Here is a 12,481-nt window from a genome sequence, read left to right as displayed (position 1 = left end):
GTTGACGGTGGGAATCTTGTGAATCTTCTGGCAGCAGGAGACAAGGCAGGTGAGGGCCATAAATGTGCAGGAGACAAAATGTCAGCTTCCTGACGGCAGGATGTATGTTGGTGATGGATTAAAGAAGGATCATGGTTCCCGACAGCAAGCAGCAGAAACTTATTTGTAATGTATTAGCATGTCGTGCATACTCACGAAACACATGGTTGCCAGGATAAATTGTACCTTTATGAGTAAACAAAAATAAAAATAGCTGGAAAAACTCAGCAGATGATGAAGAGTCATACGGACTAGAAACATTAACTGCATTCCTCTCCACAGATGCTGTCAGACCTGCTGAGTTTTTCCAGCTATTTTTGTTTTTGTTTCAGATTTCCAGCATCCGCAGTATTTTACTTTTGCCTTTATGATTAAGTTGGCAGCAAACAAGAAATACGTGCTTTCAGAGTCACGACTGATTAAAGGTGGTGTGCAGCAGGCGAGGTAGTCTCCATGGTCGATTTGGAGTGAGTAGGAGCTGCTTTTCTTCGCTGGGGTGCTTTTCTGAACCAAGGAAGAAGAGGCTGAGCTGTTACATTGAGCTTGGGTGGCAGCTGTCCAGGGAGATCAGGTTGTGGAGGCGCTAAGAAGGTTTGTGGGGAACGGACTGAAGGAAGGTCAATCTCTCCCAAATGCAGGTCAAGCACGGTAGAGGAGAGACCAAGGAAGACTGATGGCAGATCAATGGTGAGGCTGGGAAAGATTGAGGGGAATTAAGAAGAGATAGAGGATGATGGCTGGCAGTTCGAGGTTGATGGGACACAGATCTAGGGTGCAGGGGGAAGCTCGATGGTGATAGGGAGCAGCTTTAGGCTGACAGTTTATCAAAGGTGATGGTGGGTGGCTTGAGGGTGACAAAGCAGGGTAGGGCGACAGAGGGAGGATAGAAGGTGATGAAGGGAAGGTCCATGGAGGGTGCTTGCAAATCCAGGATTCCAACTGTGGCTGGTGGGGAGGGGGTGGCAGCAGTTCAAGTTCAAAATCTTCTCAGATGGGTTAAATCATGCTACTTGCTTGCCTGAGGTGGATGCCTGTTCAGTTACCGTCTTAAATATGGAGCCCGGACCTTCAACCTCATGAGCTAATGGCAGGGAGTTGCTGACTCTGCCCACCCCAGCTGCACAATTGGCTGTGCCCCTTAATTGTACGGAGGTAATTGGCTAGCCGCCGTGCGGTCGCACATGGCCGGTGGTCCCGCCTCCCGAGCAGAAGTCTGGCTCATTTCCAGTTCTGCTGTGAGGACACTCGCCATGGCAACAAGATTTCGCCCAATGTTTCGGGCTGGTGACTGTTCATAAAACATTAACTGGTTCTCTCTCCACAGATGCTGCCCCACCAGATGATTATTTCCATTTCCATTATTTTCTGTTCTTCTTTGTTTTTCCAGCCTCTGGATTATTTTGCTTTTGTTTTAGCAGCCACATTAAGTGCTCATTTAAAGAAAAGAAACATTTCAACCTTGCATAACTCGTTGACACTGACCTGAATGGGATAAAAGGTCTTACTGATATCTAAGGCAATTGATGACCTTACATAATGGGTTTTCCATTTTTAAGTTATAAAATGCGATGTAGGCTCAGAGCTGGCTTTAGGTACAGGAGAATGGTGAGCGCTTTTCAAAGATGGGTGATGTGCTTCTCCAGATAATTGCCCAGACAGTGGAGAAGAAAATCATCTAGACTTTCTATAAATGTCATGGTTATAATATGTATCAACTACAGCTCTTGTTCTTGCTTCCAATTACAGAAGCCTGTGTAAACTTAAAAAATTTTAATAAATATTTGTGTTTATCAAGGTAAGCCACGTTAGCACAGGGGCATTTCAATTCAGGCACCTAAGGTCAGCATCAATCATTCTCTGATCAGGTAGTCAGCTACAGAGTAAAGTCCCTCTATTCCATTTATATCTTAGCCCCAATATCTAAAGAGCACCCTGCACTGCTCCAGCCAGGATGACATTTAAACTTCACACCAATCGTCCTTTCTAAATTATATTGTCAGTTAGACCTATTATTTCACAAAGGATGAAAAGAAAGTGATGATAATCCTATTGATCCTGGCATGAAAGGATAGTGTGCCATTCTCTCCTGCAGTACAGCTTATTTTTAAAATGGATTTTTCCTGCCTGACCCATTACCAATTACTGAATAGTTTGCTCCCTGTCCAAAAGGCACAGATTTACACTGGGTATAGTGTGTTACACGTTGAAAGAACCAATCAGCAGCTCAACTTAATGACTATTCTTTGAAAATGTGGATTGCGAATGCTAGGTTATTTAACTTCATTGGCCTTGCAGCTGAACGTGGTCCTATTGCTGAACAAGTTACACATTCCAGCTGGGAAGACGGCAGCTGTTGAATACCGTATATTATGGTGTATCTGTTGTATTTGTTGAGACAGTGGATAACCTTTTTGCTCAAGTGTTTTAAAAGTGCTTGTTAAGACAGGTATATAGGCCTGAATTTTCACTCCTGGGTAAGGTGAGCAGAGTCGGGACAATTCCCGGCTCTGCAAACCCAACCCGGGAGAAAATGTCCCAGACCGTCAGATTTTCGGTCAGGGGTGGGGAGGAGGCTATGGTTGCAGGTGAAAATGGGAACTGTGTGCCAGCAGCTCTGGAAATAGCGTGGAGGCTGCTGGGTGTGGAGGTGGGCTGGGTGGAATGTCAGCCCCGGTGCACTGGCACTTAGCCCAAGATTTTTAAAAAAGCAATAAATCAAAAAACAGCCCTTGCCTCTCTCACTAACCCCCCTCCCCGCACCCCCCATACACTCCCCATGCCCATCCATGCCAACCAGTGCCACCATATGTCCTCTATCACCATGGCCCTTTATAGTCCCTATGCCAACTTAGTGCCAATTCATGCCATACCACCCTTTGACTTTACACCCTCCACGCCAACTCACCCAGTATCTCCTATAGGTAGACCTCAGCATCCATGCTGAGATTAAAAAAAACTAAAATTCTAAAGTGTCTATCGCAGACTTTATTTTATTTTAAAAAATCTCTTATTGATAAAACCCCATTCACTACGTTTACATTCCTTCAACTACATGATATGTTATAAAAATAAATATTTCGTTCAAGTGGCATGTTTGGGGATGGGACTTTGGATTTTTGGTCTCCTCTGCCATTTTTGCAATACCATTGTTGTGAAAATCCAGGCCATGATGACCATTTTAGGAACAAATGAATGATTTCCTGTTTGTGTTCCTAAAATGTCAAATGCCTTTTAAATCATTAAACCCAGATACCAAGCCACTGCACATTGTATCTGTTTCACAAACAATGAAAATGATTGAATTTTAACATATTTGAAATGACTCCCATGGTGAATTTCCCTATGGGTAGCCAGAAGAGCTTAGCATCCAAGAAAACTGAATAAAGTTATTTTCCTGATCTGGTTTTTATTTTTTTAACATCAACTGGATTCAGGGATTGCAACACTTGATCAGTAGCACTGCATATTAATACCCTAATCAATTCTATTCTTCATACAGTTTTTGTTTTTATTTAGGAATTGTAGAAGATTATAAGCCTCCATTTTATGATCTCGTTCCTAATGATCCTGGTTTTGATGATATGAAGAAAGTCATTTGTGTGGATCAACAAAGACCAAATATTCCTAATAGATGGTTTTCAGATCCAGTAAGTATTGATATTCTACTGTCAGTGCTTCAGTACTGCCATATTAAAAATATTTTGCAAGTCTCGAGCTTTCTAGATTCTTTGTCAATTGGAAACACTTCGTTAAAAAAAAAACTTCTTGAATTAATAGAAAGTAAAATAAATGTTTAGACATTCTCAAGATGCAAGACTAAAATTGAATTTGCACAGTGGAAAACTGGAAGTGTAATAGTGTTAAAAACTAATATATACTGCAGTAAAATGTTGTTAGCTTAGGGAAGTAATGTCTGCTAATTACATTCGGCAGGAAGCTTGGATAAAGAATTATGGCATAAGTGCTATGTGCACAAGTTATGTATATAGAAATTCCAATAAGTTATTGTCTGGATTTTGTACCCCTGTTCCTCAAATCTGGTGTTATCTTTTCTATAGAATTAATTGATTTTCTGTGGCATTGCACACAGAATGAAGGCCAAGTTAAAGGTTCAGGCACAGTGTGGTTAGAGGGCAGGGAATAATTGAATCAGGAAACATAGACACAGTTCTGTTCCTCATTTTAAATCAAGTCCTTTGTTTGATATAGATCCATTTATATCCTTTTAAAAATGTTTTAACTGTGGGATATACAGGCTAAAAGGGAAGAACTTGAAGGCTTTGGAGGCAATGCAGAAAAGATTTACAAGATTGATTCCTGTGATGTGGGATTTCAGTTGTGTGCGTAGTTGGAGAAGCTGGGGCTGCTCTCCTTAAAGAGAAGGTGCACTGGAGATTTGATAGGTGTGCTCAAAATCATGAGGGGTCTGGACAGAGTAGATGGAGTGAAATTGAGATTGGTGTAAGGGTCTGGACCCAGTTGACGCAAATGGCCTCCTCCTTGTATGCAGTAACCATTCTCTAACTCTGTTCTTTGAGGGAATGTAAAAACAGCATGACAAATTTACATGGAAAGTTTTCATTAAAATTATGGATGTGGGAATTTATAGTGGAAAAGTTAACAGGAAATGGATGCTGACATATATGTATGTGTATGTAATTACATAACCAAAACAGGAGCCCATATGGTAAGGATGCACAACTGTAGATTCTTATCAAGTTTTGTAAGATTTTCATCTTTAATACTTGAACTGCATCAATATTGTTTGAAACTGTTAACATTTTTGATTCACGATTTCTATTTTTGATTGAGCTTTTTTCTTAACTTTTTTTGTTAAAATAAGTTGTTGGATCGTTCAATACTAAATACTGATGCATGAGAAAATATAACCATAATTGCCTTTACTTAGTTGGATAATTTTGCTTCTGGAATGGTATAGCATATGCTGTACCTGAAAATAACTATAATAAAATGCAAGTTACCTTCTTGGTATGGAAACTGTAGATTATTAAGGTGTCCTGAGAAAATAAGCCACCATTATTATATAATATCTTGCTGATGTTTCAAAGACGTGAGGAGGTTTGAGTGTGAAAATTATACCAGTTATTTGAATAATTGCATGAGAAAATTGAATGATCCACAATATGAGGAAAAATAGAGAAACTACAATTTCATAATATTGAAATTTAAAAGCCGAATTCCTGATTTTTGCTCTATGTAGGAAACTTTGTTCTTGGAGCAGCAGGCTTATCTATTTTAGGGTGCATTCTTACACCATTGAGGGAACATAAGTGAATTACTCTTGAAATTGCTTCAGATTTGCAAGCCCCATTTACATTGGCACTTCCAAAACTCCATGTAAGGTCATTTTGTTGATGTCATGATGTGTACAACAAACATTTTGGTAATTTTTTCTCTGGAAGGTTGTACAATTGGGGACTTTTTTTTTATAGCAATTTAACTTTTCTTCAACTTGCCTCTATTTAAAATTGTCTTTTTGGCGCATAATTATTTCAAACCTGGTGCGCCTTCATTGCTGCACTGAAATGGTGAGGAGTTTGATTCTCTGCATCAGCTGGAGACGTAATAGTTCTGTGTGGTTTTCAGTTCTTGGCTTTGTCACTACCATTGTTTTCTAAAGCTATAATGCAATTCCTCAAGCTACAAAATCATAATAGTCTTCCTCAACAGTTAGTAATTAGCTAAGTGGCAGAGAGCATAGTTATGGAAAAATTATTTCTCTGGGTTTCAAAAAGCTAGAGTTCCGGAGAAGAATAAAAATCTAATTGCATGAGCAGTAATGGAGAATATTTCAATTATTTTATTTAATGTTTGCTAACCCCTACTGCATCTTCCTCAACAGACATTAACATCTCTTGCAAAGGTGATGAAGGAATGCTGGTATCACAATCCATCAGCAAGACTAACTGCCCTACGCATTAGAAAAACTCTGACCAAAATTGACAACTCATTTGATAAGTTTAAAATGGATTGTTGATTATTCAGTTTCCTGAAGATTACTTAATGTGTGTTTTCCCACATATCGGAATATAATGGACTGAAGAGAGGTGGTTTTATGGTTTCTGGAATGCTACTTCTCAATATTCAACACTATTCAGTTTAACTAATGAAAACAGAAAATGCTGGAAATATACAGCTAGTCAGTCAAACTGCAGACAAAAAGATTAACATTTCAAGTGTATATCCTTATCACAACTCATTTCCTGTTTATTCTATCTACCTGAATATTTTTGAAACGTCCTTTGTTTTAAGAAATTAAAGTTGCTTTCAACCTTGGTACTGTTGCATGTGAAACTATGGAAACACAAGCATATAATTTAGTTAATATGTAACCAGAAAGGAAGCTGAAATTTAAAGAATTCTTACAGAAGTAACACAATGTGGGGGCATTGAAAGAAAATTTTACCTGCTGTTATAAAATCTCGACAGTGTCTTAAGATTATGGTTTAATATTTATACTCAAATGTAATACTTATTGTGGCCTTTCATAATTATTTTGCACTAGTGACTTTTGCTTTCCTTACATGCACCATATATGTTACATGTTACAGTTCTAAATGCATAAAACCTTCCAACTAGCCAAATAATTTTTTGTATGATCTAGCACCTATCTGATGGCAGTTACTGTAATTCTTAATTTTTTAACTATCGATATATGCTACATGCACTGCTAACTCAAGTGTTTTCACACCTGCCTTTTCGAATTTGTGAATTATTTATTGCAATAATGCCAGTGTTCACTTATTTTCACAATTGTGAAATAGTACAGCCATTATGTGACTGTCCTCCATTTCACGTTTACATTTAACATGGTAAATATTCTGCCTGCAATGTTAGATCATAAACTATATAAACCTGTTCATTTATATCTTTGTGCATTGCATATTGTAAAATGCTTTCACAGAAGCATAAATGAATAAAGTTGCACAACTTTGTAGGTGATTTTATATATCAATGAAATACTGTATCACATTTTTGGAATGTGAAAACTTTTGGTGGTACAAGGTCTTATTGTAAAATGTACATTGTGAACTTTACCAGAGAATTAACTACTGTATTTTTGTTTTAATCTATATTTTATATAGTAGTCAATTGTATAATTTAAATAGAACATTTTATAAATGTACCCGTATACATTGTTTGATTATTTCCCATCTTCTGAACAATTTATTTAATAGTCCAGGTTTTGTGGTTAGCAGCAAAGCATAGTCACTCACCACTGACCTCGAAAAAAGTTGCAATCTCTGTGGAATGGAGTTCTCTTGTCCTGACATCATTATGCATCTGGCGCCAAGACAAGGAGGGGATCTCTGGGGATCCAGTAACGGTGATGTTATCAAGCTCGGTTAACAGTCATATAGCCAATCATATGAAGTATTCTTACAAGCAGCAAATCAGGAAGTAAAATGTACTTTTTTTTCACTGAATTAAATGTATTTTTTTTATTCTTCCAATGGCAAGACCAACATTTGTTGCCCATCCCTAGTTGCCTTTGAACTGAGTGGCTTGCTAGGTTATTTCAGAGGGCAGTTAAGAGTCAACCACATTGTTGTGGGTCTAGAGTTCTATGTAGGCTAGACCAGGTAAGGATGGCAGATTTCCTTCCCTAAAGGACATTAGTGAACCAGATGGATTTTTATGACTATCGACAATACTTATCATGGTCATCATTACTGAGACTACCTTTATATCTTCCAGATTTATTAATTGAATTTAAATTCCACCAGCTCCCATGGTGGGATTTGAACCCAAACCACAAGGGCATTAGCCTCTGTCTCTGGATCACTAGCCCGGTATATTACCACCACACCACCGTCTCTCCTGTCTTCACCCCACTGAATTAAATATTTTACAGAGAACGAAATAAATGATTGAGACATGCACATGGGAGTAACATAGCAGCTGAAATGTCATAAACTTTAAAGTGTGGTTTTCTATTAACCATAATTCAGGAATTTGACACATGAAATTAGTGAGGCTGTTTATCAGTAATTATGAACTTAGTACACTGTTTGAAAACCCAGTTATATTTCACTCAACAAAGTGTAGCCTTTTCAAGGGTTTTTACAGAGCTACTTATGCTAATAGCATGAAAGGGTAAATTTTCATCAGTTCAGTGATTACTATTTGATTACTGTCTGGGAGGACTTCAACAGCCCACCCTTTGGGGAAGTGTAGAATCGCTGACAGCAACAGCAGCTGGTGAATTGTCACAAATCATTACTACTGCAAACTCTGGGCCATTGTTTCAACTTCATTCTGTTCCATATAGAAATCGTAGAGAACTGGCTTTGGATTTTTGTTCCGTGAGTGTTTTTCATATTTGCATTGCTTCTATGAATAAGAAATCCTTTACTATGGAGGTTCTGGTTTGAGTTGGACACTTTTTTTTGATTTTGACTTAATATTATTATAACTTTTTTTGCATAAAATTCTGTTTTCAAAACTTAATTGAAGCAAAGTCTTTCCTGTTACCAGTCACAGTGAGTATCTCTCCAGGAATCAAAATATATTTTGTGATTTGCAGCAAAAGTCCCAGAGGTACATCATTTCTTTGAAGATGCGGTTAAATCAAGGGTGGAAGAAGTGAGAAATCCTCAAATTGTAAAGCACAACACGTACACCCAAATTAATCCACAGTTCTTGCTCCTTACAGAACTACTTGTAGGAAAATATGTAAACAAATTAGGCATGAGATCAGTTTTGCCATTCAAGAGCTTGCAAATTCTTACCAATTTTGGATAAGGGTGCAAGCATAGACCATCACTGTCCCAGGATCTCAATCCTATATTAGATTTGCAGTCATATCCTCTTTTGATTTCTGAATACTAGATCAGATAATCAAGAGACCATGGTTCATGAGGAAAACGTTGGTTCCAAGGAACAGGGTATTAACCCTGTGCCATGTGCAAATTGGCATAGGGCAAATAAGATTAGAGAAATGAATGCCTGGCTCAAAGACTGGCGTGGGAGTAATGGGTTCTGGTTGGGGGGCACAGGCACCAGTACTGGGGAAGTGGGGCTGTACCGTTGGGACGATCCATTCCTGAACTGTGCTGGGGCTGGCGTTCTAGTGAGCTACGTAACTAGGGAAGTAGAGACATTTTTAAACTAAATAGTAGGGGTAAGGGATCAAATTTGGGAAGATGTTGTAAACCAAAGAATAGAGACAAGGCAACAAAGAAAGGTACTAATATGGGAAATGATAAACAGACCATCACAGGAAGGGACAAGGTACAAATCTAAGAGTAAATCAGCAGAGAAGGCTAGAATGATAAAGGCAAGAATCACTTGTGGGAGCGGTGTACAGGCCGCCTAACTAACTATGAGGCAGGGCAGATTATAAAGGAAGAGATAATCGGAGCTTGTCAGAAAGGTACAGCAGTAATCATGGATGATTTTAATCTAATATAGACTGGAAAAATCATATGGGCAAGGGTGGCCTTGATGAGTTCATAGAATGTTTTCGGGAGGGTTTCATAGAACACTTTCTGGAGCCAACCAGAAAGCAGGCTATACTAGACCTGGTATTGTGCAATGAGATAGGATTAATTCATAACCTCATAGTGAAGGCACCCCTAGGAAGCAGCAATCATAATATGATTGAATTTTACATTCAATTTGAGGGAGAGAAGAGTGGGTCCAAGACAAGTATTTTAAACTTAAATGGGCAATTATGAGGGCATGAAAGCAGAGCTAGCTAGAGTGAACTGAAATGAGGTTATGAGCTAAGTTAATAGAGATGCAGTTGCACAGATTTAAAGGGATATTTTAGAATACACAGAATAAATACCTTCCAATGAGAAAGAAAAATTCCAAGGGGAGGACTGACCATCTGTGGTTCACTAAAAAATTTAAAAATAGTATCAAACTTAAAGAAAAAGCATATAATTGCACAAAGATGGGTGGCAGGTCTGAAGATTGGACAGAATATAAAGAACAGCAAAGAATGACAAAAATATTAACAAGGAGGGAAAAATTAGATTACGAGAGAAAGCTAGTTAGAAATATAAAGACGGATAGTAAGAGTTTCTAAAGATACTTAAATGAGAAAAAAGTTAAGAAAGTGAGTATTGGTCTTATGGAAAGTGAGCCTGGGGAATTAATCATGGAAAATGAGAAGATGGTAGATGAATTGAACAATAGAGGATGCAAATAACATCCCAGAAATAGCTGTATATCAGGAATTGAAAGTGAGGACCTCAGGAAAATTGCCATCACCAGGGAAGTGGTACTTAGCAAACTTTTGGAGCTGCGGGCTGAGAAATCCCAGGTCCTGATGGAGTTCGGGGTCTTAAAAGAAGTAGCTAGTGAGATAGTTGAAGCTTTGGTTTTAATTTTCCAAAATCCCCTAGAGTTGGGGAAGGTTCCATTAGATTGGAAAATAGTAAACATAACTCCTCTATTCAAAAAGGGGGGGGAGACAGAAAGCAAGAAACTACAGGCCAGTTAGCTTAACATCTGTCATAGGGAAAATGTTAGAAGTTATTAATAAAGATGTTATAAAGGGTACTTAGAAAAATTCAAGGGGATCAGGCAGAGTCAACATGGTTTTGTGAAAGGGAAATCAAGTTTAACCAATTTATTAGAGTTCTTTGAAGGAATCACATGTGCTGTGGATAAGGCGGGACTGATGGATGTTCTGTACTCAGATTTCCAGAAAGTATTTGATATGGTGCCACATCAAAGGTTATTGCAGAGAATGAAAGCTCATGGTGTAAGGGGTAGCATATTGGCATGGGTAGAAGATTGGATAGTTAATAGTAAACGGAGTAGGCATAAATGGGTCTTTTTCTGGTTGACAGGATGTAACAAGTGGGCTGCCACAGGGATCAGTGCTGAGGCCTCAGCTTTTTACAATTTATATAAATGACTTGGATCGAAGGGACTGAAGGTATGGTTGCTAAAGTTGCTAGTGACACAAAGATAGGTAGGAAAGTAAGTTGTGAAGAGGACATGAGGCTGCAAAGGGACATAGGTTCAATGAGTGGGCAAAGTTCAGGCAAATGGACTATAAGGTGGGCACATGTAAAATTGTCCGTTTTGGTAGGAAGTATAAAAAAGATGCATATTATATAAATGATGGGAGGTTGCAGAGCTCAGATTCAGGGGGGTCTGGGCATCCTAATGTGTGAATCATAAAAGACTAGAATGCAGGTACAGCAAGTAATTAGGAAAGCTAATAGAATGTTATTCTTTATTGCAAGGGGAGTTGAATAACAGGGAGGTTATGCTTCAGTTGTACATGACACCGGTGAGAGCACATCTGGAGTATTGTGTACAGTATTGGTCTCCTTATTTAAAGAAGGATGTAAATGCGTTAGAAGCAGTTTAGAGGTTTACTAGACTAATACGAGGAGTGGGCAGGATTGTTTTATGAGAAAAGGTTAGACTGGCTAGGCTTGTATCCACTGGAGTTTAGGAGAGTAACAGGTGACTTCATTGAAACCTGAAGATCCTGAGGGGTTTTGACAGGGTGGATATGGAGAGGATGTTTCCTCTTGTGGGAGAATCTAGAATTAGGGGGTCACTGTTTAAAAAATAAGGGGTCGCCCATTTAAGACAGAAACGAGGAGAAACTTTTTCTCTGAGGCTAATGAGACTTTTGAACTCCCACAAGTGGCAGTGGAAGCAGAATCTTTGAATCTTTTTAAGGCAGAGGTAGTGTTACGACCGGGATGGGATGATCCCATGAATTATCAAGCCCCATTACTCCACAGGCCGTATCATTAATTTAAATGTTTAATTTTCTCACCGAAATGGCCAATTGTTTACCTACACTTTTAGTACCCAGAAGAGTCTCTGACCAGGCTTCTTTCAAAAAACTGAATGATTAATTTATTTTAAAACACAACTTCTTTTAACAATTTGCAAATTCTGGTCAATACACAATTGTAATAGGGAAGCATAACTATCTATCTCTTCCTAAAGAATTCCCTCAGCGCACACACACAGACAAACAAAGGACAAACAGACAGTCTTTCTGCAGAGATGGACTTTGAAGGATGGGCATTATAAAATAAAGGATAAAGTCCTCAGAGTCACGTCGCTGTCGACCTGGAGTTCCCTTGTTTGAAGATGGGCCGCTGGTCCCGGTGGATATCTGGAAATTCTCACCAACTGGTCTCAGCTTTGCAGGTCCAAATGCAGATTGGTTACACTCAGATGAGGATTCTATGGCTACAGTTTGATAGCCACACAGAATTTTAGGCAAGGTAGAGAGATGGAGCCAGCTCAGATAGCATTCCATCCCCCACTTGTTCCCCCACAAGACTGCCTACAAAACAAGCAGGTTCACAACTTAAGTATTTTTTTCCTCTCACCCATGTGATTTCCAGCCTTCCTTTTCAGTTTTTTTCCTCATCAGTTGAAGTGATTGCCGTACAAAACAAGAAACCAGATCTTCCTCAAATACCATAAA

At 38.7% G+C, this 12,481-nt stretch overlaps 1 protein-coding gene across 9 annotated transcripts in view; it reads left to right on the top strand.

Annotated features, from left to right (window-relative positions):
* Nucleotides 1-7,184, top strand: part of LOC144686683 (activin receptor type-1-like) — a 134,086-nt gene extending 126,902 nt beyond the window's left edge. For all 9 annotated transcript variants that reach the window (XM_078552211.1, XM_078552218.1, XM_078552212.1 and 6 more), the window contains 2 exons: nucleotides 3,556-3,686; nucleotides 5,903-7,184. In XM_078552211.1, coding sequence (XP_078408337.1) covers nucleotides 3,556-3,686; nucleotides 5,903-6,037 — 266 coding nt within the window. In that variant the 3' untranslated portion in view covers nucleotides 6,038-7,184. The remainder of the gene's footprint in view (nucleotides 1-3,555; nucleotides 3,687-5,902) is intronic.
* The last annotated feature ends 5,297 nt before the right edge of the window (nucleotides 7,185-12,481 follow it).

This window comes from Cetorhinus maximus, chromosome 11 (genome assembly GCF_964194155.1).
Source record: "Cetorhinus maximus chromosome 11, sCetMax3.hap1.1, whole genome shotgun sequence".
Lineage (NCBI taxonomy): Eukaryota > Metazoa > Chordata > Chondrichthyes > Lamniformes > Cetorhinidae > Cetorhinus > Cetorhinus maximus.
This window is presented reverse-complemented; position numbering and strand designations above follow the sequence as displayed.